This window comes from Schistocerca serialis, chromosome 3 (assembly GCF_023864345.2).
Source record: "Schistocerca serialis cubense isolate TAMUIC-IGC-003099 chromosome 3, iqSchSeri2.2, whole genome shotgun sequence".
NCBI classification, from domain to species: domain Eukaryota; kingdom Metazoa; phylum Arthropoda; class Insecta; order Orthoptera; family Acrididae; genus Schistocerca; species Schistocerca serialis.
Window position 1 is genome coordinate 497,124,233 of NC_064640.1, and position 22,974 is coordinate 497,147,206.

At 43.9% G+C, this 22,974-nt stretch overlaps 1 protein-coding gene and 1 pseudogene across 1 annotated transcript in view; both read left to right on the forward strand.

Annotated features, from left to right (window-relative positions):
- The window catches only part of LOC126470948 (aminopeptidase N-like), a 536,862-nt gene that overhangs the window by 412,089 nt on the left and 101,799 nt on the right, over positions 1–22,974 (forward strand). Inside the window, exon 11 of the mRNA XM_050098998.1 lies at positions 9,827–10,019. Within this exon, the coding sequence (XP_049954955.1) occupies positions 9,827–10,019 (193 nt within the window). The remainder of the gene's footprint in view (positions 1–9,826; positions 10,020–22,974) is intronic.
- LOC126472348 (5S ribosomal RNA) lies at positions 17,060–17,177 on the forward strand (annotated as a pseudogene).

Below are 22,974 nucleotides of genomic sequence, written 5' to 3' on the forward strand. Positions count from 1 at the left end.
CTGTGCACCATCACCCTGGGTTAAATTGCAAACTTCTCTGTTGCACGTCAGATCGAGAGGAAATGTGCACTCTTGATGGTTATCCTACCATCAGAACTTATTACCGATGAGTGTCAATGAATCCATAAGAGGGACCCTAGTGCAGAGTGAGGCGACATCCAAATTTACCAATAACTCCGATTTATTGAGTCATAGTGACGTCTGTGTATTAATAAACCAACATGACAGCCCTTTTCCATCATGCACTTTCCTCAATTTACTTTTCATTCAACAGTGAATAATTTCAACAAATTGAAGGTGAACCTTGAGTATTCCTCTCTCCCCTTAGGTAGAAAACTTTTATTGTGGAAGGCTTCGAGAAGAGGGCACTCGATTTGGTGGAACTTAAGCCAAAATCTCCTGTCGATATGTAGATGTCACTTTTGTAATATGGCCCGGTGGTGAAGAAGAGCTGTCACAATTTTTACAGCATCTGAATTCCATCCACGAGAATATCCGGTGTATGATGGAAGTGTAAGAAAGCAACTGTCTACAGTTTCTAGACGACTCAGGCAGTCGGAAGGGAGCAGTCTGTTTACCGTTAGCCCACACGCAGGCGCCTAGCTGCCGCCACACTTTCCAAACCATGCGCGTTCTTCGAACGTTGGTACACTGTGTCGTACATAGCAACCAGAACGTTTACAATCTGTGTTCAAAGATAACATAAGATTATCAAAGCCTTAAGGAGGAAGAAACGTCATCACTCACAACACCAACAGGAGAAGGATCTCTTTAAGCCCAACGCGTTCCTCCCATACATCGGCAATGTTTCGTCGAAATTAGGTAGAATCTTAAGGAAACATTACCTTAAAGTAATCTTCCTGTCTCCCACAAAGACATGATCTCCTCTCGGTTTGATAAAGGATGATCTGGGCCTGTGGAAGGCTGGATTCTACATAATTCCGCGCCAGTACCGCATGGCTAAACCCACATTGATCAGACAACATGCACAGCACGTGAAAGGTGCGTGGACGATGATCGGCGCACTCGCACTTCGCAACCCAGTAAGTCATAGCCGAGCATTATATCTACACAGGACATTCTATGGATTATTGTGCCACGAGATTTTCTGGGATTCAATTATTAACGAAATACGTTTGGTGGAAGATCTTATTAATCGTGAAGGCGGATATCAGCTGGATAAGGCATGAGATTCGTTGATTTCTTTAATATTTTCTGAAACAAAACATATTACGCCTAATGCACACATCTTGCTACAATTAATCCTATTATGTTGACACCTCAATTTTAACTCCGCGAGTTCGCAATTCGACAGAGGGCACTCATACAGCGATAATGTATGCGCATGCGCCCCCGCTTCAGTTTTTTTGTATAGACTTAGCGACGTGCACCAGTAATCTCCAGTGCAAAATATTCACCTGAAGGTAGCTGAGTGGTTGTCAGTCAAAATATCGTGGCAAAATGTTGAGGTCATCCAGCTGCAATCCTGAAAATTCATGGAATACTCATTATAGCGGTAAAACTTTGGGAACCACATCGATATGGATATGTTCACTAAAGTCAAATTACTATCAGGACTAGTTTGTCAAAATAATTACAAAATGACAGAAATTCTGCACAGTATTTCTGGTACACGTAGACTGGGTTGCGGCAATAACTGATCAAGCGTTCCCAAGTTAAAAACTTGTTCTTTTTCCAAAACGAATTGACTTTCACTATTTCAACTATAGATCTTAACTAAGTATTTTTAGAGGTAAAAGCAAATTAGAAAAATCTACTTAATACAGTATGTGCATATGTAATGTAACAAATGTACCAGACGCCACCTGTCGGTAAGAGTTTTATGATTAATATAAAATAACATGCATTCCGCCAACAAATTTAATGTGACGCAGCATGTGAAGGTTGCAGAGTGTGGACGGCTTACTCCTGTAACCGAAATTTGCAGGTACGTTCTGGTACATTTGATGTTGATTAGATAGGACGAAATAGGCTTGCATTTGTGAAATAGTAAATTAGTATAACTGTTATTTCAGATCTGAAGATAGTTCTAGAGGAACCGAAACCGGTCATGTGAATAAATATTTTGCAATCAAGACGGATAATAAGTAACATTGAACAGGAAAAGCATTAGTTTTTTTTAAATATAGCTTCTTTTCCGCTGATACATATACTGGAGTCTGACAAAAATGTGAAACACCGCGAGAAATGTATGATGGAACATAATTGCAGATGCTAAACTAGCCTTCAGGTTGCGCTGTATTATTTGATCATGAATGGCATCTGTGTAATGTCCTAAATACATTGCAAGTGTCAGTCATGATCAGAACAATGTTCTGTGAGTGAATTACGTTGGAGCTACGTGACTTCGAAAGTTGGCAAATTGTTGGTGCTCCTATGGTGTATGTGCTTTCGTAACCAAGGTAGCCGAAGTTTTTGACGTTTAAAGAGGCACCGTATCGAAGTGTTATACCTCCTACAAGGAAAATGGGAATACATCAAGCGATAAGTCAAAACGCGGACGAAAGTGTGTGTTGGGTTATCTTGACAGACTGCCATTAAAGAGGATTGTGACGAAAAATAAGAAGACGACAGCTGCAAGAGTCACTGACTGCAGAACCGAATGTCGTACTCACCAACCCTGTCAGCACCGAAATAACACGAAGAGGGCTCCATAAGAACGAAATTTCATGGCGAGCTGGAATTCCAAAGTAATCTATTTGTAATGCAAATGCCCGTAGCAGGAAAGCGAGTTGCCGAAGCCATAAAACCTGGACTATAGAGCGATGGAAAAAAGTGGTTTGGTGGATGAGTGTTTTGCACACTGCTTCCAACTTCTGGCAGTTCACGTTCCAAGAGTGAAACAAGATCTGGGCTCGGTGATGGTCTGGTATTCCATGGGCCTCGCGGTTACCCTGCAAGGTCGCATTATTTTCAAGGATTATGTGACCATTTGGGCTGATCAGGTCCAACCCGTGCTACTATATTTGCTGCCCAATGGTGATACTGTGTCCCGAGACGACAGGAACCCTCTCCACACAGTTCGCATCATCCAGGACTGGTTTTGTGAGGACGACGATGAATTGTCACACATCCCGTGGTCACCACAGCCACCAGATTTCACTGTTACTGAGCCTCTGTTGTTCATATGTTCATATGTGTGTGAAATCTTATGGGACTTAACTGCTAAGGTTATCAGTCCCTAAGCTTACACACTACTTAACCTAAATTATCCTAAGGACAAACACACACACCCATGCCCGAGGGAGGACTTGAACCTCCGCCGGGACCAGCCGCACAGTCCATGCCTCTGTTGTCCACTTTGGAGATAGGGATGCGTGATCGCTATCAACCTATATCACGGTTTCCTGAACTTGCCGCTATTTAGCTGGAATAATGACGTAAGAGTCCCTTGAACACGGTTCAGGACCTGTATTTATCCACTGCGAGACGATTGGAAGCTATTTTGAATACCAAAGCTTTTCCTACACCGTTTTAGGAATGGTAATATGTTGTGTGTTTAGTGTATCCATGTTTTTTTGGTCACTAACTTCATGAAGCAATAAAGCTGTCTAGAAGAAAATCCATAATTATCAATATGCGTAGATTAGTACTGGTAGTGGTTGGTTATTAATTTACTTAACAGGAGTAGCATGCAGTGTCTGCTTCTGCCATAAACGTATAAAATTAAGTTGTTACACAACCCTCAAGGGGATCTGTGGCACTCCGTGTTTAAATGAATGACTTAATCAGTCACAGCTAAAACTATATCTGCACTCCGCAAACTACCTTTTGCTCTCTCGCAGCTGGTATTTGTGTATCACTGTCACTTCCCTCGTTTCCTGTTCCAGTCGCGACTAGTGCTAGGCAAGAACGCTTTTTGCTAAGCTTCTGTGTGACCTCTAATCTTTCTAATTTTGCCTGATGGTCTTTTCCCGAGATATAAGCAGTAGGAATCACTATATTGGTCGACTCTTCTAGGACCGGACGCTGTCGGGATTTTAACAGTAAGCCACACAGAGGTACAGAACGCCCGTGTTGCAGCGTGCAAAAATTTCTGTTAACTATATTCAACGTTGTAATTTATTTTTCAAATACGCGTTTCGGAGAACATCTTCACCAATGTTCAAATTGCTGTTGACAATATTTCACTGTGTTGACACTGTGTCGATAGTTAGAAGATTATTGATTATTAATCGTTTGGTGTTTTATCGCGAACTGCATGACACTGAAGATATCTGACACGCTTACCGCTGATATAAACAGTTAGCGCTCCATTTAAATGCACTGAGTCAGAGAAAGTTCTCACAGTCAGCATGTTTAAGTGGCGTATTAAAAATGTCCTACCTCCTATGAACCATGGGCCTTGCCGTTGGTGGGGAGGCTTGCGTGCCTCAGTGATACAGATGGCCGTACCGTAGGTGCAACCACAACGGAGGGGTATCTGTTGAGAGGCCAGACAAACGTTTGGTTCCTGAAGAGGGGCAGCAGCCTTTTCAGTAGTTGCAGGGGCAACAGTCTGGATGATTGACTGATCTGGCCTTGTAACAGTAACCAAAACGGCCTTGCTGTGCTGGTACTGCGAACGGCTGAAAGCAAGGGGAGACTACAGCCGTAATTTTTCCCGAGGGCATGCAGCTTTACTGTATGGTTAAATGATGATGGCGTCCTCTTGGGTAAAATATTCCGGAGGTAAAATAGTCCCCCATTTGGATCTCCGGGCAGGGACTACTCAAGAAGACGTCGTTATCAGGAGAAATAAAATTGGAGTTCTACGGATCGGAGCGTGGAATGTCAGATCCCTTAATCGGGCAGGTAGGTTAGAAAATATAAAAAGGGAAGTGGATAGGTTGAAGTTAGATATAGTGGGAATTAGTGAAGTTCGGTGGCAGGAGGAACAAGACTTTTGGTCAGGTGAATACAGGGTTATAAATACAAAATCAAATACGGGTAATGCAGGAGTGGGTTTAATAATGAATAAAAAAAATAGGAGCACGGGTAAGCTACTAGCAACAGCATAGTGAACGCATTATTGTTGCCAAGATAGACACGAAGCCCATGCCTACTACAGTAGTACAAGTTTATATACCAACTAGCTCTGCAGATGATGAAGAAATTGATGAAATGTATAATCGGATAAAAGAAATTATTCAGGTAGTGAAGGGAGACGAAAATTTAATAGTCATGGGTGACTGGACTTCGAGAGTAGGAAAAGTGAGAGAAGGAAACATAATGGGTGAATATGGATTGGGGGAGAGAAATGAAAGAGGAAGCCGTCTGGTAGAATTTTGTGCAGAGCATAACTTAGTCATAGCTAACACTTGGTTCAAGAATCATAAAAGAAGGTTGTATACATGGAAGAATCCTGAAGATACTAGAAGGTATCAGATAGATTATATAATGGTAAGACAGAGATTTAGGAATCAGATTTTAAATTGTAAGACATTTCCAGGGGCAGATGTGGACTCTGACCACAATCTATTGGTCATGAACTGTAGATTAAAACTGAAGAAACTGCAAAAAGGTGGGAATTTAAGGAGATGGGACCTGGATAAACTGAAAGAACCAGAGGTTGTACAGAGTTTCAGGGAGAGCATAAGGGAACAATTGACAGGAATGGGGGAAAGAAATACAGTAGAAGAAGAATGGGTAGCTCTGAGGGATGAAGTAGTGAAGGCAGCAGAGGATCAAGTAGGTAAAAAGACGAGGCCTAGTAGAAATCCTTGGGTAACAGAAGAAATATTGAATTTAATTAATGAAAGAAAATATAAAAACGCAGTAAATCAAGCAGGCAAAAGGGAATACAAACGTCTCAAAAATGAGATCGACAGGAAGTGCAAAATGGCTAAGCAGGGATGGCTAGAGGACAAATGTAAGGATGTAGGGGCTTATCTCACTAGGGGTAAGATAGATACTGCCTACAGGAAAATTAAAGAGACCTTTTGAGAAAAGAGAGCAACTTGTATGAATATCAAGAGCTTAGATCGAAACCCAGTTCTAAGCAAAGAAGGGAAAGCAGAGAGGTGGAAGGAGTATATAGAGGGTCTATACAAGGGCGATGTACTTGAGGACAATATTATGGAAATGGAAGAGGATGTAGATGAAGATGAAATGGGAGATACGATACTGCGTGAAGAGTTTGACAGAGCGCTGAAAGACCTGAGTCGAAACAAGGCCCTGGGAGTAGACAACATTCCATTGGAACTACTGACGGCCTTGAGAGAGCCAGTCCTGACAAAATTCTACCATCTGGTGAGCAAGATGTATGAGACAGGCGAAATACCCTCAGACTTCAAGAAGAATATAATAATTCCAATCCCAAAGAAAGCAGGTGTTGACAGATGTGAAAATTACCGAACTATCAGTTTAATAAGTCACAGCTGCAAAATGCTAATGCGAATTCCTTACAGACGAATGGAAAAACTGGTAGATGCCGACCTCGGCGAAGATCAGCTTGGATTCCGCAGAAATGTTGGAACACGTGAGGCAATACTGACCCTACGACTTATCTTAGAAAACAGATTAAGGAAAGGCAAACCTACGTTCCTAGCATTTGTAGACTTAGAGAAAGCTTTTGACAATGTTGACTGGAATACTCTCTTTCAAATTCTGAAGGTGGCAGGGGTAAAATACAGGGAACGAAAGGCTATTTACAATTTGTACAGAAACCAGATGGCAGTTATAAGTGTCAGGAAGTCGTTTCTGAAAGTATTTGTATGGAGTGTAGCGATGTATGGAAGTGAAACATGGACGATAAATAGTTTGGACAAGAAGAGAATAGAAGCTTTCTAAATGTGGTGCTGCAGAAGAATGGGTAGATCACATAACTAATGAGGAGGTATTGAATAGAATTGGGGAGAAGAGGAGTTTGTGGCACAACTTGACAAGAAGAAGGGACCGGTTGGTAGGGCATGTTCTGAGGCATCAAGGGATCACAAGTTTAGCATTGGAGCGCAGCGTGGAGGGTAAAAATCGTAGAGGGAGACCAAGAGATGAATACACTAAGCAGATTCAGAAGGATGTAGGTTGCAGTAAGTACTGGGAGATGAAGAAGCTTGCACAGGATAGAGTAGAATGGAGAGCTGCATCAAAGCAGTCTCAGGACTGAAGACAACAACAACAACATAAAAAATGTGTGTTATTAACTGTTAAAGAAATCTAGTTTGACGTGATATACAATTAAAACAAGTTCTCAACAAGTAATTATTTATCAACGCTCAGTACACAGCCATCACATGAATGAATGAACGAATGCCTAATTGCGAAGACCGCTGCCCATTTCTCAGGCAGAAGGATTTCGACGTTGTCCACGATGACGCTCTAGCCCCGCCCCTTGGCGTCTTCGCTTTTCTAGAGAGCCAGTGCATAAATTGGCGAGAAAAACAGCACTGCTTTAATAGCAGCTGAAGATGACAAGTAACCGTCTCGTGGAAACAGTGTGCATTGTACGTTTTGCAAAATGACTGTGTAGACGATGTGGCCTACTTTACACCATATTTTAGTTCTACGTGATGATGCTTTGCTGAGTGTATTTATACGTTTTGACGATGCCATAACGGATTCTTCACATTAGGACATGGTGTAGAACAGATCTGAAGATGGTCATTACTAACTGAAACTGGTCATCGTCAAAGGACTTTATATTGTGATCAAAGACTGGAATAAAAAACATTAGACCTCATGTCCTCTCGTTTCTCCACCGTCTCACTGACTCCCCTTTTCGCTCCTCATCCATCTCTCTGTGCTGACGTAAGCTGTCGCCAGCACACAAGGCAACAAAGAGGTTGTGAGAAGATCGATAGAGGACAAAGACAGACTCACAAGAAACTTTCCGCCAACGCCTTCTCAGCCGCCAGTATTTAGGCGCTGGTTATTTTGTAGCTTCGCCTGAACGCCCTTGTGATGGTAAGAGTATTAGGTTTAAGTGTATTGTGGCTTGCAAGGACACAGATCGATTATTTATACATTTACTGGTGCATGCAAACAGTATTTGTCGTACGTAACTCTGCAAATATTCCAGTGTACGTGAAAAAAATGGTAAAGAGTGGTGCAGCATTCAATTGCACGAATAAATTTGGGAAAGGCACCAATACTACCTCTCACGGGTCGGTGGATATGTTTAAATGTTTTGTATTATTGATTTTCAATCATAGCACTTACATTTTGAGAAGGGACACATCATTGACTTTACATTTTTTTTAACAGTAGCTGCTATTTTTTACAGTACTAGTGGACATGAGATTCGAAAGTAAATACATTTCATTTCAAAAGTTGAAGTATTAAACGATGACATAGTACAATTCGTGCACATGCTGAAGTACTAAGCTGCATTTAGTTGTGAATGAATAGTTATGGCAAATTTCCTGTAGTTCGTATAAAAATCCTTGAACAGTGACTGGTTTGCTCATAAATTAAATGACTATGTTGTAGTTTGATATTTAAATGAAACGTAATGTTTGGGACATAACACAAAGGAAGATGAAATTAGAATTATATATTAATACCTTCAGCTGCTGACGGGCGTTGATATATATCAACGGGGAGAGGTGAAAATGTGTGCCCTGATCGGGACTCGAACCCGGGATCTCCCGCTTACATGGCAGACGCTCTATCCATCCTTTTTTTTCGGTATTGTTCGTTCCGTTTGGTCTGGGCGGACGTCACAAGACATCCGTTCAGTTGATCGGTTGATTACTTTACTCAGTTTTTTATTACAAAGGGCGAGAAGCCTCCTGACCGAACATGCTGAGCTACGGTGCCGGCTCCATCTGAGCCACCGAGGGCACAGAAGATAGTGCCACTGCAGGGACTGTCTCGCGCACGCCTCCTGCGAGACCCACATTCTCGCCTTATATGTCCACACACTGCATTCGTAGTGTCCCAACCCAACACAATCATTACTCGTGGAAGACATTCTTACCAAGTCCCGTAAGAGTTCGGGTAATAAGTGTGCATCCGCACAGAAGAGGAAGGTCATGGCCGGTATTGCCAGAACTATATACTTATATGGATATGGCGTCTGTTCTTTCGGACATGTCCGAAAGAACAGACACCATATCCATGTAAGTACAAAGGAAGAAATGTTATAACCAAAGGCGCCTAAGTTTACCACCATAAAAGCCGCCTTTCAAATTGTCCTCTGTTCACAGTAGACCACTTATGGGATTGTGGGGCCCTGCGCCGCACTCTTCCCGCGTCGTGCATGTGAAGTCAGCGGCAGGGGGCTCCGGATGTCGACGTCATCTACAATTCGTATACTATGACGTTGCAGCCCCCCCCCCCCCCCCCCATGCCTTTCGCGTCTGCGCTTTTCTAGCGAGCCACCCCGTAAACTGGCGAGCCCAACAGCAATGCAATAGCACCTGAAGGTGACGAGCCTCTGTCTTGTGGAAATATTGAGCAGTTTACACAACACCATCCGACGCAATCAGTCTACGTGAACCACTGAATCAGAATGAAACTCACTGGATAATAAACATGTCTTTTGAAACGTGCATTAGGAAAATAAAAGATGAAGTTGGAGACGAGTGAAAAAAATATATTTAAAATAACACAAGTGTCTTGTGTTTCGGCTAAAGAGCTTGAATCTCCCTATAGTAAAATGTATTTTGTTATTCCATTTTAATATTGCTTATATTCCTTCATTTCCATACTATTTCCATCGAACAATGCCTCCTATATAGATTTTCTTAAAGCTGACTGAAGCAGTACATTAACTATGTTTGTGAAGTTGAATTTTCAAGCGAGCAGTAATAATAAAGGCACGTAAAAATCAGTATTAATACATCGTGCCTTGCTGCATCATTTCTCGTACGTATGTTTGCAGAGCCAGTTCCGGCCTGAGAATGACTCCGCCGGCTCCGACCGCTGGTGGGTGCCAGTAACTTACACGTGTTCTCCACTCGAAGACAACCAGCCGCTCATTGAAGGGCTGGTGTGGCTGCCTCCACATGAGAATGCCATCGTGCCCATTGACCAGACCAAGTGCAAGTGGCTCATTTTCAACATGGGGCACAAGGGTAAGTAACGAGACTTATCTGAGTAACATTTTCTCAGCTATTTTTGGAGGTGTAATCCATTTGATTCTTAACATAGCTATTATGATCAGTCCACGACACATGTATGTGAAATACCTGAGTTAACAGTGCTCTATGTAGGCCTTCATAAATTCCATTCATATCGGAACACAAATTAATTCTGCGGTATGAGGAGGAGGAGGAGGAGGAGGAGGAGGAGGAGGAGGTATTGGAGGGGGGGGGGGGTTATCCGGAAACTAAGGTTACAATGCAGGTAGCTTTAGCATGGAATGTCCGTGAGGGAAGTTGTTACCACTGCCGTGCAGCGAGAACCGGCAGAAGGAACGAGCATTGCCAACAGCCAGTAGCTCGTCGATTAGTGTTATGGTGAGTGTTAGAAATGAGCGTTCTCATTCCGGCTCCCGCCAAGTGCGAAGGGCGCGCTGTAATTTGCTACCTAAATTCAATGCCATGAACGTCGCTGCGATTCATCGCGAAATTGTTTCAGTTTATGGAGAGGGCGTAATGTCAAGGCAGCATGTGACGAAATGGGTACGGAATTTCAATTCTGAAAGGACGGAAATTCACGATGAAGACAGAAGCGCAAGGCCGTCTGTTGTGACTGATAATGTGGTGCAGAAAATTGAAGAGCATCTTCTCTCTGATCGCCGTTCGACAGTTGTCGACCTGCACGCAGTTTGTCCAAAAATTTCACGAGCTATTGTCCGTAAAATCGTAAATGATCGACTAAAATATCGCACGTTGTGTGCGCTATGGGTGCCCAAGATCTTACCGAAGTACACAAAATGAACAGAGTCAGAGCCGCTTGCGAATTTCTTGAGAGTTTTGAGACTGAAGGTGAGCCTTTTCTCAGCTCTATAGTGACAGGGGATGAAACTTGGACTTATCACCGTATTCCAGTGGGCAAACGACAATCAATGCAGTGTCGCCATACTCATACTCATTCTCCTTCCGCCTAAAAATTCGAAACGCAGCAAACAGCGAGGAAAATCATGGTGTCAATGTTTTGGGACAGAAAAGGGGTCAGCCGGCCGTTGTGACCTAGCGGTTCTAGGGGCTTCAGTCCGGAACCGCGCGACTGCTACGGTCGCAGGTTCGAATCCTGCCTCGGGCATGGATGTGTGTGATGACCTTAGGTTAGTTAGGTTTAAGTAGTTCTAAGTTCTAGGGGACTGATGACCTCAGATGTTAAGTCCCATAGTGCTCGGAGCCATTTAGATAAGGGGTTCTCCTCGATGATATTTTGGAAAGGGGTGAAACAATAAATGCTGCAAGGTATTGTGAGACCCACAAGAAACTTCGCAGAGCCATACAAAACAACCGTCGTGGGATGCTGACACCGGAAGTCTTTTCTTCATGACAACGCGCGTAAGCACAGGGCTCTTGTTGACTTCGTTTTTTTGGGTTATTTTAAGCTACCTCACTCACAGCCCCGATCTCGCACCTAGTGACTATCATAGGTTCACTACACTGAAGCAACACCTTCGTGGAAAATATTTTTCCAACGACGACGAGGTGAAAACCGAAGTGAAGAACTGGCTGAAAAGGCGGTGGGAGACGTCTATGATACAGGAATCAAAAAACTAGTCGCATGGATGACAAAATGTATTGAGATAAATGGTGATAATGTGGAAAAATAATGCAAGACCTATCCTACAATGCATGTAAATTTTATTAAAGTAAATTCATTTTTTATACTTCAAAACATTCTTGTAACCTTACTTTCCGGATTAGCCTCGTATATAAAGGACTACAGAGACTGAAGGACAGTTCAATTGGATGAGGCTACGACATTACACCATTCTGTTAAAGCTTTTTAGGCATGCTACACAAAAAATAAAACTAGGATGATCAGACGGTAATTTGACACTCTCTCATCTCAACTGTGAGCCTAGTGCCCTAACCAGTATGCCACGTCTTTAAGTATGTGAAATTAGAACCTACAAAAGTGATAAAGCAGCTCCAGTTGTACAAGCGGTCTAATATCAAAACAAATACACGTTTTTGTTTGTTCTACTGCATAAGAATTTATTAGGTATACCATGTGGAACGTATCGACTGTATTTGGTCAAAAACTACGCCACACTGGAAGTGAGCTGCAACAGAGCCAACCGCAGGCAGGCAGGAGTGTTATGCGTTGTGAAGCAAAACACTGCCGACAGGTTCTCTGACCGAGAACTGGGTGTTTATGTTATCATCATCATCATCATCATTAGTGAGAGTGGCTAGAGTGGACTGTGCAATAAATTGGACTGTGTAAGAATTGGGACTTTGTACGGACGCTGTTGACCGCGCAGTTGAGCGCCCCACAAACCAAAACAACATCATCATCATCAACATCACTGCCAACAGGCATTGTGAAGCAGAGCCAGTTGGGCGTAGTATTGCAACAACCGACGCTGCAATATGCTAATGAAAGGATGGAAGCCTTTCCTCATTTGTCACCATAGAGGTTTTAATAGTACATGCCTCCAGCTCTAAGTGAACATAGTCTGGAGCGTATAATCAATCAGACACTCGTGAATTAAAACATTCTTATATCAATATCACAGCCTACAACACGAGCCTGTGACACCTGAAGCGACATCCTGGAAGGCAGCACGGGGTCTGCTGTTCGACCACTGGACAGGGCAGCCTGCCCTGAGTCACGAAAGCAGCTGACACCAGAGCAGAGGGCCGCCAGCTAGCTGCGCAATTGTCGGCTGCGCTGCTGCACTGTCATCACAGTCGCAGTCGTTACCGACAGTGACATTCGAGTGACGCCATGCTCCGTCCTGCTATTTGCACCTTCAGTAATGCTGAATTTCTATTCTTTTGCATGAGAAGCAACTGGACGCCTCCACCAAACTATTCCTGATGTACTCAGGCTGACGGCCAGAATAAAGAAATTAATTAAACAAATCTACTGTCGCCCTGACGTCTCATTTCACTCTTCATGGGTGACAATCCATGGGTCATCTAACTCTGGTGTCAGATCATTGACGTCAGCTTCTTAGAGCAACATTTGAACTTACAGCCTATGGTACAGTGAGTCCAAAAATTTTGATGGTATTTTGATCACGGAGAAAAGGTTTGGCCGTCGTGTATTTTGTTAAGAAGACTTTGCTGTAAGTAGAAAAAAATGGTTCAAATGGCTCTGAGCACTATGAGACTTAACATCTAAGGTCATCAGTCCCCTAAAACTTAGAACTACTTAAACCTAACTAAGCCAAGGACATCACACACATTCATGCCCAAGGCAGGATTCGAACCTGCGACCGTAGTGGTCGCGAGGTTCCAGACTGAAGCGCCTAGAACCGCTCGCTCAGCCACAGCGGCCCGCCTGTAAGTAGAAAATCAGTGCATTTGTGTAGCTTTAGAGGTAATTGACGTCACTGTCGGATAGTGCCCGTTAGGAGGGCACTGTGTAGCCTTGACGGCCACTCATAGCCATGTGTGGAATCAGTTCTGGTAAAATGTTATACACATGTAATCGTTGGGGGCATATGGCTAGGCAATGCAGAGAGTCGAGATCGCTCATAATTAGACACAAGAATTAAGTTAATGCATTTTGTTTTCTGGTCTTGTGAGTGTTCGTTCTCAAAATGAGTGTGGCCATGAGAAAGCTTCGACAGGAACAGAGACTCAGGATGTGTCAGTGCCAGAAGCAGTACATATTGTTAGAAAAGGCAGCACAATTAACAGTGAATAATACAGAACTGAATCGTGGTAGTCACAATGGGTTGTAGATTTGTCAGTCGCAAGTTTAATTCCTCCTTTTACTTGTAAGTCGGCCGAGAATTTGTAGGCCTTTGTAAGAGACCTTGGAAATCTGGCTGAAATGGAAAGGTGGTCTGATAAGGAATTATTGAGTGTTGCAAAATTGAAACTAACTTATGTAGGGTATACAGAAGCTCTTAAGGGAACCACAACATTCGAAGAATTTAAAGAAGTGTTAGTTCAGAGATATAAAAAACGAAATAGTGCAAGAACTAAGAAAAATACGGAATCTATGGAATGATTTGAGGATAGTACAAGGAAAATTAAGGGATGCAATTATGAATTAGGACAGGATGCCGCAATCGATGAAATCATTTTCAAGAAGCTGAGCAGAGGGCACTCGATGATTTTTCTAAGGGGGTTGCATGCACAAATCTCAAGATGTGTGCGGACAGGGAGTCTGATGGATTTGCACACAATAGAGCAGTTAGCTACAGAGCGTGAGGAGATCGATTTGTCGATTGGAATGCAGGGTAAACGGACAGTGTTTGCAGTTAGTATAAAATTTTTCAGGTGTGGATGAACGGGCATGTAAGGAGGCAGTGTCGCCAGCCTCAGGGTGATGTGAATAAATTAAGAGGAAGCATTAGTCTTAGGGGTAGAATAATGTGTTAAACGCCAATGTGAATCCCAGGTCCACCTATGGTCATTCCCATTAAGACTGGATGCTACAAAATCGTTTGCAGAGGTGGGTTGTGCGATAAGAGGAATGGTAGGAAAGAAGGGTTGCAGGATATTATTGGACAAAGGGACGCATGTGTCGGTCACCAATAGTAATCAGATGAAACGTAAGCAGTGGGACCCACCACAGTACAGATTGCGTGGAATGGGGAATAATGATGTCACACCATTACGATCGGTGGACATAGACTTTTGCCTGGATGCGGTTCAATTTAAACAATGTGTAGAGATTGTGCCACATGTGAGTGAGGACTACGACATGATTCTGGGATTAGATACCATATATCGGTATTGTGCCATAATCGATCTTTGGCAACATTGAGTGGAACTTCACGGAAAAATGTTTCAGGCTAGGTGAAGCCACTGCCAGTGCAGCGATGTCGCGAGCGGAGTCTGTCGCGAAAGACTAACCGATTAAATCGTGAATGGTCCCACTAAGACTTGATTCACACGATTGTGTACCTAAAGATAGGGGGAAATCACTTTGGGTCAGGAAGAGGAATGGGCCATGAGGGGCGTCAGCCATGGGCAATCGCCAGACGCCATTGAAACTGCATTGCGAGAAAAAGTGGGGCACCTAGAGTGAAGTAATAGGGAACAGATGGAAAAATTACTTCTGGAATTTAAGAATTTATTTTTTCTAGAAGGGCCATGCACATTACAACACCGCATACCAACACGAAATGAATCACCAGTCTGCCGTAAACCATACAGAATACTTAGGTACTTAGTCAGTTTTGGAGGAATTTATCGATCAACAGCTGAAAGATGGAATAAGTGAATAAGTGAAGAAAGCAATAGTGCATGATGGTCGGGGATAGTCGTCTTTCAAAAAAAAAAAAACAACAACGGAGGAACACGAAAATATAGGTTTTGTTGTGATTGCAGACATCTAAATGCGAAAACCATAACGGAGGCCTACCCTTTGCCAACCATCACAGAAACCTTTGGACATTTAGGGCAATGCAAATATTTTTCAACAATGGATCTGAAGAGTGGTTATCATCAGATAGAGGTTGCTCCACAGAATCGACACAAGACAGCATTTTCGGAACGCTGTGTACGCTACCAATTGAGAAGAATGCTGTTCGAATTAAAAAAAATGCACCTTCAAGGTTTCAGAGATTTTCGGAAAGAGAACTCAGGCGTTTAAAACCGTCGCAATGCTTAGTGTATGTCGATGACATAATCGTCTATGAGAGTGATATGGAACAGCATATGCAGCGATTAAAGGAAGTATTCCTAAGGTTAAAAGCAGCGAAGTTAGCATTGAGGACAGAAAAGTGTAATTTTGTTATGGAAGAGGTAGCATACCTAGGTCATATCATAAGTAGAGGCGGGGTTACAGAAGACCCCAAGATTAATTAAAGCTGTACGTGAATTTCCTGTACCAGAGTCTGTAAAGGAGTTGCAATCATTCTTAGGAGTCGCGAACTATCAGCGCTGGTTCGTTCAAATGGCTCTGAGCACTATGCGACTTAACTTCTGAGGTCATCAGTCGCCTAGAACTCAGAAATAATTAAAGCTAACGAACCTAAGGACATCACACACATCCATGCCCGAGGCAGGATTCGAACCTGCGACCGTAGCGGTCGCTCGGTTCCAGACTTTAGCGCCTAGAACCGCACGGCCACTCCGGCCGGCAGCGCTGGTTAGTAAAAGGATTTGTGGATATTGGCAAACTGTTGGCATAGTAGTTAAAAAGGGTACTAAACCTGTGTGGTCACATGAATGCCAGCATACTTTTGAGGAGCTAAAAGAATCTTTAACATAGATTCCGAATTGGTACTTCCGAATTTTACGCGAGAATTTGTTTGATCATGTGATGATGTCATAAAAGGTAGAAGCTGTAGAACACCAGTAACTTACACATCAAGACAACTAAATTCTGCAGTAAGAAATTATTCGACAATGGGGAAAGAGATGTTAAGCTTTGTTTATGGAATCACATATTTCAAATGTTATCTGTATGGCAAAAAGTTCAGGGTAATAACAGATAGTGCGGCATTAAAATGGCTGCTGAGGTTAAAGGATCCTTCTAGTAGGTTGACACAATGGGCCGTAAGACAAAGTGCATCTGATTTCATAGTCAAGCATAAACCTTGGAAGAAGTACGGAAATGCAGAGGGCTTAAGTAGAAAAGTAGTATTACATAATGGGGGCAATGAACATAAGGAATGGCAAACTTCACAGAGAGCGAATGCCGAATGTAAGCAGTATTTTAAGCAATCGCAGTTTTGTATGCAAGATAGCTTGGTATGCAAAGGAACCAAGTTGGGACTGCGAAGCTAAGTAATAGTGTGCTACAAGCAGCTCATGATCACATATTAGCGGGCCATGAAAGGTGCAGATCTACCAACAGAAGAGTAGCAGAAAGGTGTTGGTGGAGGAACAGGCAGACGAACTAAATCAGTATGAGCGGAACTGCATATAGTGCGCACAGGGATCGGATTAGTGTCGAACAAGACTACCATTGCAGAGGTTACCTGAAGCATTAGCGCCATTCGAATTTCTTGTGCTGTTGTTTTAGGTACATTCAATAAAACACCTGCAAGGAATAAGTACATACTCATTATCATAGGGCGAACGGCCTTGCCATAGTGGTAACACCGGTTCCCGTCAGATCACCGAAGTTAAGCGCTGTCGTGCTTGGCTAGCAGTTGGATGGGTGACCGTTCGGTCTGCCGAGCGCTGTTGGCAGGCGGGGTGCACACAGCCCTTGTGAGGTAAATTGATGAGTTACTTGATTGAGAGGTAGCGGCCCAGATCACGAAAACTGACAACGGCTGGGAGAGCGGTGTGTTACCCACACGCCCCTCCATATCCGCATCCAGTGACGCCTATAGGCTAAGGATGACACGGCGGTCGGTCAGTACGTAAGGGTCTTTCGAGGCCGGGGGAAGCTTACGTTAGCAAGGGGGCTAGAACTAAACGGGAGTGGTTTGTTACTAAATGGAACAGTGTGCGAGATAATGGAACCATCTTTCCATCTGACCGCCACGATGTCAGGGATAATTCACCTTAATATTTCGCAGTCACGTTTTTATTGGCAAGAGGAGCTCATGGAAGTGCTACCTGCCACAAATCTAGCCAGCTTAAATCCTACTCTAGGATCAGAATTAAGATAGTCCATAAACACGCTTCTGAAACAGTGGGAAGGACGAGTCTCCCTGGAAACCTTTTGCAGCATGTAAATTTACGTCTGGAAAATCAGCACCGGAAAGAGACAACGTAGACTATTGTCATACCAACCACTACAGCAGCACTTGTTCTGCTGAGCGTAGTCATTACGGTACGTAGAAGACGAAGCATAAGACTGAGTCCAGACCCAGCTGTCGTTCAGATTTCAGTGGGCTGGATACTCCGAGCATAAAAGCAGCAGAAGGAAGATGAACGCACAAGGGGGTAGTATTAAGAATAACTGATTCATTTTAGCTTCTAAGTCTGGAATAGAGGATTGGAATAGAGAATTAGAAGTTATTGTGCAACAAGCCTAGTAATGAAATAAGTTCCATCGTGTTACAGTTAAAGAGCACGGCATGGGGCCCTATAGAAATGTGTAAGTTTAAGTGATAGCGTTAAGGAAACCAGCTATTAGAATAATTCTTGAGAGGCGAAACAGAGCCTGAAGGGCCGGTCACCAGGAACTCTAGTGTAGAGGATAATCTAGTTTGGTCGACCTGAGGGACTGGGTCTTGATAAACAGGAGGACAATGTAGCATATCGAGCATATTCGATCAAAAAGTACGCCAGAGTGGAAGTGAGTTGCAGGCAGGCAAGAGTGTTGTGCATTGCGAAGCAAAACACGGCCAACAGGCGGTGTGCAGCAGAGCCAGCTCGGCACAGTCTAGAGTAAAAGCCGACGCTGCAATACGCCAACGGCAAGACGGAAACCTTTCCTCACTTGCCACCACGAAAGTGTTCAAAGTACATGTCTTCAGCTCTAAACGACCATAGTCTGGAGCGAATAAATACTCAACTATTCGTGCACTAAAACATTCTCGTCTCAGTATCAAAACCTACGTCATGAGTCTGTGACACCCGTAGCAACATCCTGGATTGCAGTATGGGGTCCACTGTTCGACCACAGGATAGAGCAGCCTGCCCTGAGTCATGAAAGCAACTGCCGCCAGAGTAGAGAGCCGCCTGATGGCTGGAGGGAGGTCACGGCCACCCCCGGGGAACTGTCAGCTGCACCGTCATCGCGGAGACGTCACTGACAGCGGCATTCGAGTGACGCCTTGCTCAACCCCACCCTTTACGCTGTCAGGAATGCTGGACCAGCACTGTTTCGCATGAGAGGCAACTGGACACCGCCACCAAGCTGTTCCTGATGAACTACACCTGAGAGCCGGAACAGAAAAGTTAATTAAACAAATTTACTGTTGTCCTGATCTCTGATTTCACTCTTCATTGGTGGCAATCCATTGGTCATCTACGACATGCATATTGATTTACTTTATACGATTCAAACCAGGTACAATATTGCTGGTGTACATCTGAAGTTGATCTTCATAATGGTAACACAGTCATAAATTAATTAAATGAATGTGGCGTTTTGCACTTAGTCTGTACTATATAGATTTCTTCTTTGTTCCAAAACTAAGATTGGCTTTTTAAGCCATTATGTAGTGTTTACCTAGAAAAAAGATGCCGTACTTAAGAAAATGGCAGTGTATTCACATAGTGTGCTTCCTTTCATTTGGTTTACAGATTTTACTGTTACTGGTGGTTTCACAAATGGTTCAAATGGCTCTGAGCACTATGGGACTCAACAGCTTAGGTCATAAGTCCCCTAGAACTTAGAACTACTTAAACCTAACTAACCTAAGGACATCACACACACCCATGCCCGAGGCAGGATTCGAACCAGCGACCGTAGCAGTCCCGCGGTTCCGGACTGCAGCGCCAGAGCCGCTAGACCACCGCGGCCGGCGGTGGTTTCACAGATATTTGCTGTAGATAAGGTGGAAAATTTGCAAAGATGTAACACTGGGTAGTGGCTTAAAACGCCCGAGCTAGTTGTGAATCGAAGAACAAAACTAAAGCGCAAATGGAATATAACACATTCATTTAATCTGAAGTTAACTATTGATTAAACTAAGTGGCTCGTATAACAATTATGCAACTATAGCTCTTTACACACTGACATAATAAATAATACTTTAGTTGTAGCAACGTGCAGCAAGTTGTGTATTGGCCATCACAACCCTGGCATTTGGTTTGTTGTTCCAAAGGGGTCGATAGGTTTGCCATGGCATTAAAACCCGATGATCTGTGGAACAGGCCAGATGTGTGATTGCACACGAATGTTGTTCATTACTAGCAGCTGAAGTTTTCGACTGACCGAAGTAAGTATCTTCTTTGTATGGAACATGTCAGGGTAGTATATAAGTCTGCAGGGTTTCGTGGCCTTTGTCGTTGCAGATTAAACATTCTGTGTCGCTAGACCATTCACATTCCTCTTAAAAAAAGTTTTGGCTTTCAGATGCTTCTGCTGGCATCTTCTTCAGGATTCAGTAGGTGCCACTGGACGGCTGAACATGTCTAAAGACAGTGTCGCCTCACTTTTTTTATATATAATAGGCTATTTTCCCTAGCTTTTTTCGGAGAAGTGATGAAACTCTGACTGCTATTCGTGGACCATGAATACACTGGGTAAACACTGAAATCAGGTACTACCTGACCACGATATTATTGCACTTAGCCCTGCATTGCCATTACCGGAAATATGCAGCGACGTTATAGTAAACAAGTGCAGTGGTGAGTAAGTAAAGCGCGACGCAAATGATATCAAGACAATTTTGCATATACACACAACAGAAAAAGTTTTGCATCACCCTGGTTCCCAGAATTCCTGAAGATAGACGTTGACTGTGGATATTGTATCACAGACACAGTCCCTTTGACTGTTCAGAGATGTCACGAAACCCTCCCAAAGATATAAACAACGATGTATGAGCAGCGCCTATTAGACGGAGGGGGTCCGACAGCCGATCAGTTCAGGCATTCCGCCTGGAAGGGGGTACATGGCTCGTGTTGTCTGTAGTTCAACCATGCCTAGACGGTCAATACCGCGGTTCGATCGCGTGCGCATTGTTACTTTGTGCCAGGAAGGGCTCTCAACAAGTGTCCAGGCGTCTCGGAGTGAACCAAAGCGATGTTGTTCGGACATGGAGATACAGAGTGACAGGAACTGTCGATAACATTCTTCGCTCAGGCAGCCCAAGCACTACTACTGCAGTGGATAGCCGCTACCTACGGATTATGGCTCGGAGGAACCCTGACAGCAACGCCACCATGTTGAATAATGTTTCTCGTGCAACCACAGGACGTCGTGTTACGACTCAAACTGCGCGCAATAGGCTGCATGATGCGCTACTTCACTCTCGACGTCCAAGGCGAGGTCCATCTTTGCAACCACGACACCAGGCAGCGCGGTACAGATGGGCCCAACAACATGCCGGATGGACCGCTCAGGATTGGCATCACGTTCCCTTCACCGATGAGTGTCGCATATGCTTTCAACCACACAATCGTCGGAGACGTGTTTGGAGACAACCCGGTCAGGCTGAACACCTTAGACACACTGCCCAGCGAGTGCAGCAAGGTGGAGGTTCCCTGCTGTTTTGGGGTGGCATTATGTGGGGCCGACGTACGCCGCTGGTGGTCATGGAAGGCGCCGTAACGGCTGTACGATACGTGAATGCCATCCTCCGACAGACAGTGCAACCATATCGGCAGCATATTGGCGAGGCATTCGTCTTCATGGACGACAGTTCGCGCCCTCATCGTGCACATGTTGTTAATAACTTCCTTCAGGATAACGACATCTATACACTAGAGTGGCCAGCATGTTCTCCAGACATGAACCGTATCGAACATGCCTGGGATAGATTGAAAAGGGTTGTTGATGGACGTCGTGACCCACCAACCACTCAACCACTCTGAGGGATCTACGCCGAATCGCCATTGAGGAGTGGGACAATCTGGGCCAACAGTGCCTTGATGAACTTGTGGATAGTATGCCACGACGAATACAGGCATGTATCAGTGCATGAGGACGTGCTACTGGGTATTAGAGGTACCGGTGTGTACAGCAATCTGGACCACCATGTCTGAAGGTCTCTCTGTATGGTGGGACAATATGCAAAGTGTGGTTTTCTGAGCAATGGAAAAGGGCGGAAATTATGCTTATGTTGATCTCTCTTCCAATTTTCTGTACAGGTTCCGGAACTCTCGGAACCGAGGTGATGCCAAACTTCTTTTACTATGTGTACTATCAACTGTTTCAGAGTGTCCTCGTGAAGGATCACGGGAAAAACCCACGACAAGTGAGTGGAATAATATTGTGGTCGACTAATACGGAAGAAAGGGCAATCCAAAACATTATTGATAATTTTTCTATGGGTTGGAACCACAGCCATGTAATACTTTTTAAATGAAACTTTCGCCCTTTGGCAGTATGGATCCACTATACACTCATGGTTTCGGCTTTTGGCCATTTTCAAGTACCACACTGAATATAGATGGCCTCGTGGGATCTTCGCCGCATTCGAACCCTACCATTAGCTCTTACCAACCGAAATCGAGACTCATCTGACCAGACCACAGTTTTCCAGTCGTCTAGGGTCCAAGCGATATGATCATGTGCCAGGAGAGAAGGTGCACGCAATGTGCTGTTAGCAAAAGGCACTCGCATCGGTCGTCTGCTGCCATAGGCCACTGACGCCAAATTTCGCCGCACTGTCCTAACTTTCGTCATATGTCCCACAATGATTTCTGCAGTTATTTCACGCAGTGTTGCTTAGCTGTTAGCACAAACAACTCTACGCAAGCGCCACTGCTCTTGATAGTTAGGTGGAGGTCACTGGCCACTGCGTGGTCCGTGATGAGAGGTAGTGCCTAAAATTGGTATTCTCGGCACACTCTTGACACTGTGGATGTCGGGAGATTGAATTCCCTGACGATTTCCGAAATAAAATGTTCCATGCGTCTAGCTCCAACTCCCATACCGCGATCAAAGTCTGTTATTCCCGTCGTGCGGCCATAATCATGTCGGAAACCTTTTTACATGAATCGCCTGAATACAAATGACAGGTCTGTCAATGCACTGCCATTTCATACCTTGTGTACGGGGTACTAACGCCATTGGTACATGTGTGTATTGTTATGTTACTACTTTTGTCACCTCAGTGCACATGAAACCACAGTGGACCAGAAAATATGTAACATTATGTCAATGCGATGTAGCATCGATAAAAATCGCTTTAAATTAAAAGATTTAAAAAATTCTTGAGAGTGTGTTACTTACTGCTGGGCATGATAAGACTTTTGATTATATAATGTAGGTGTCACAGCTTAAAAACGCCGGCCGAAGTGGCCGTGCGGTTAAAGGCGCTGCAGTCTGGAACCGCAAGACCGCTACGGTCGCAGGTTCGAATCCTGCCTCGGGCATGGATGTTTGTGATGTCCTTAGGTTAGTTAGGTTTAACTA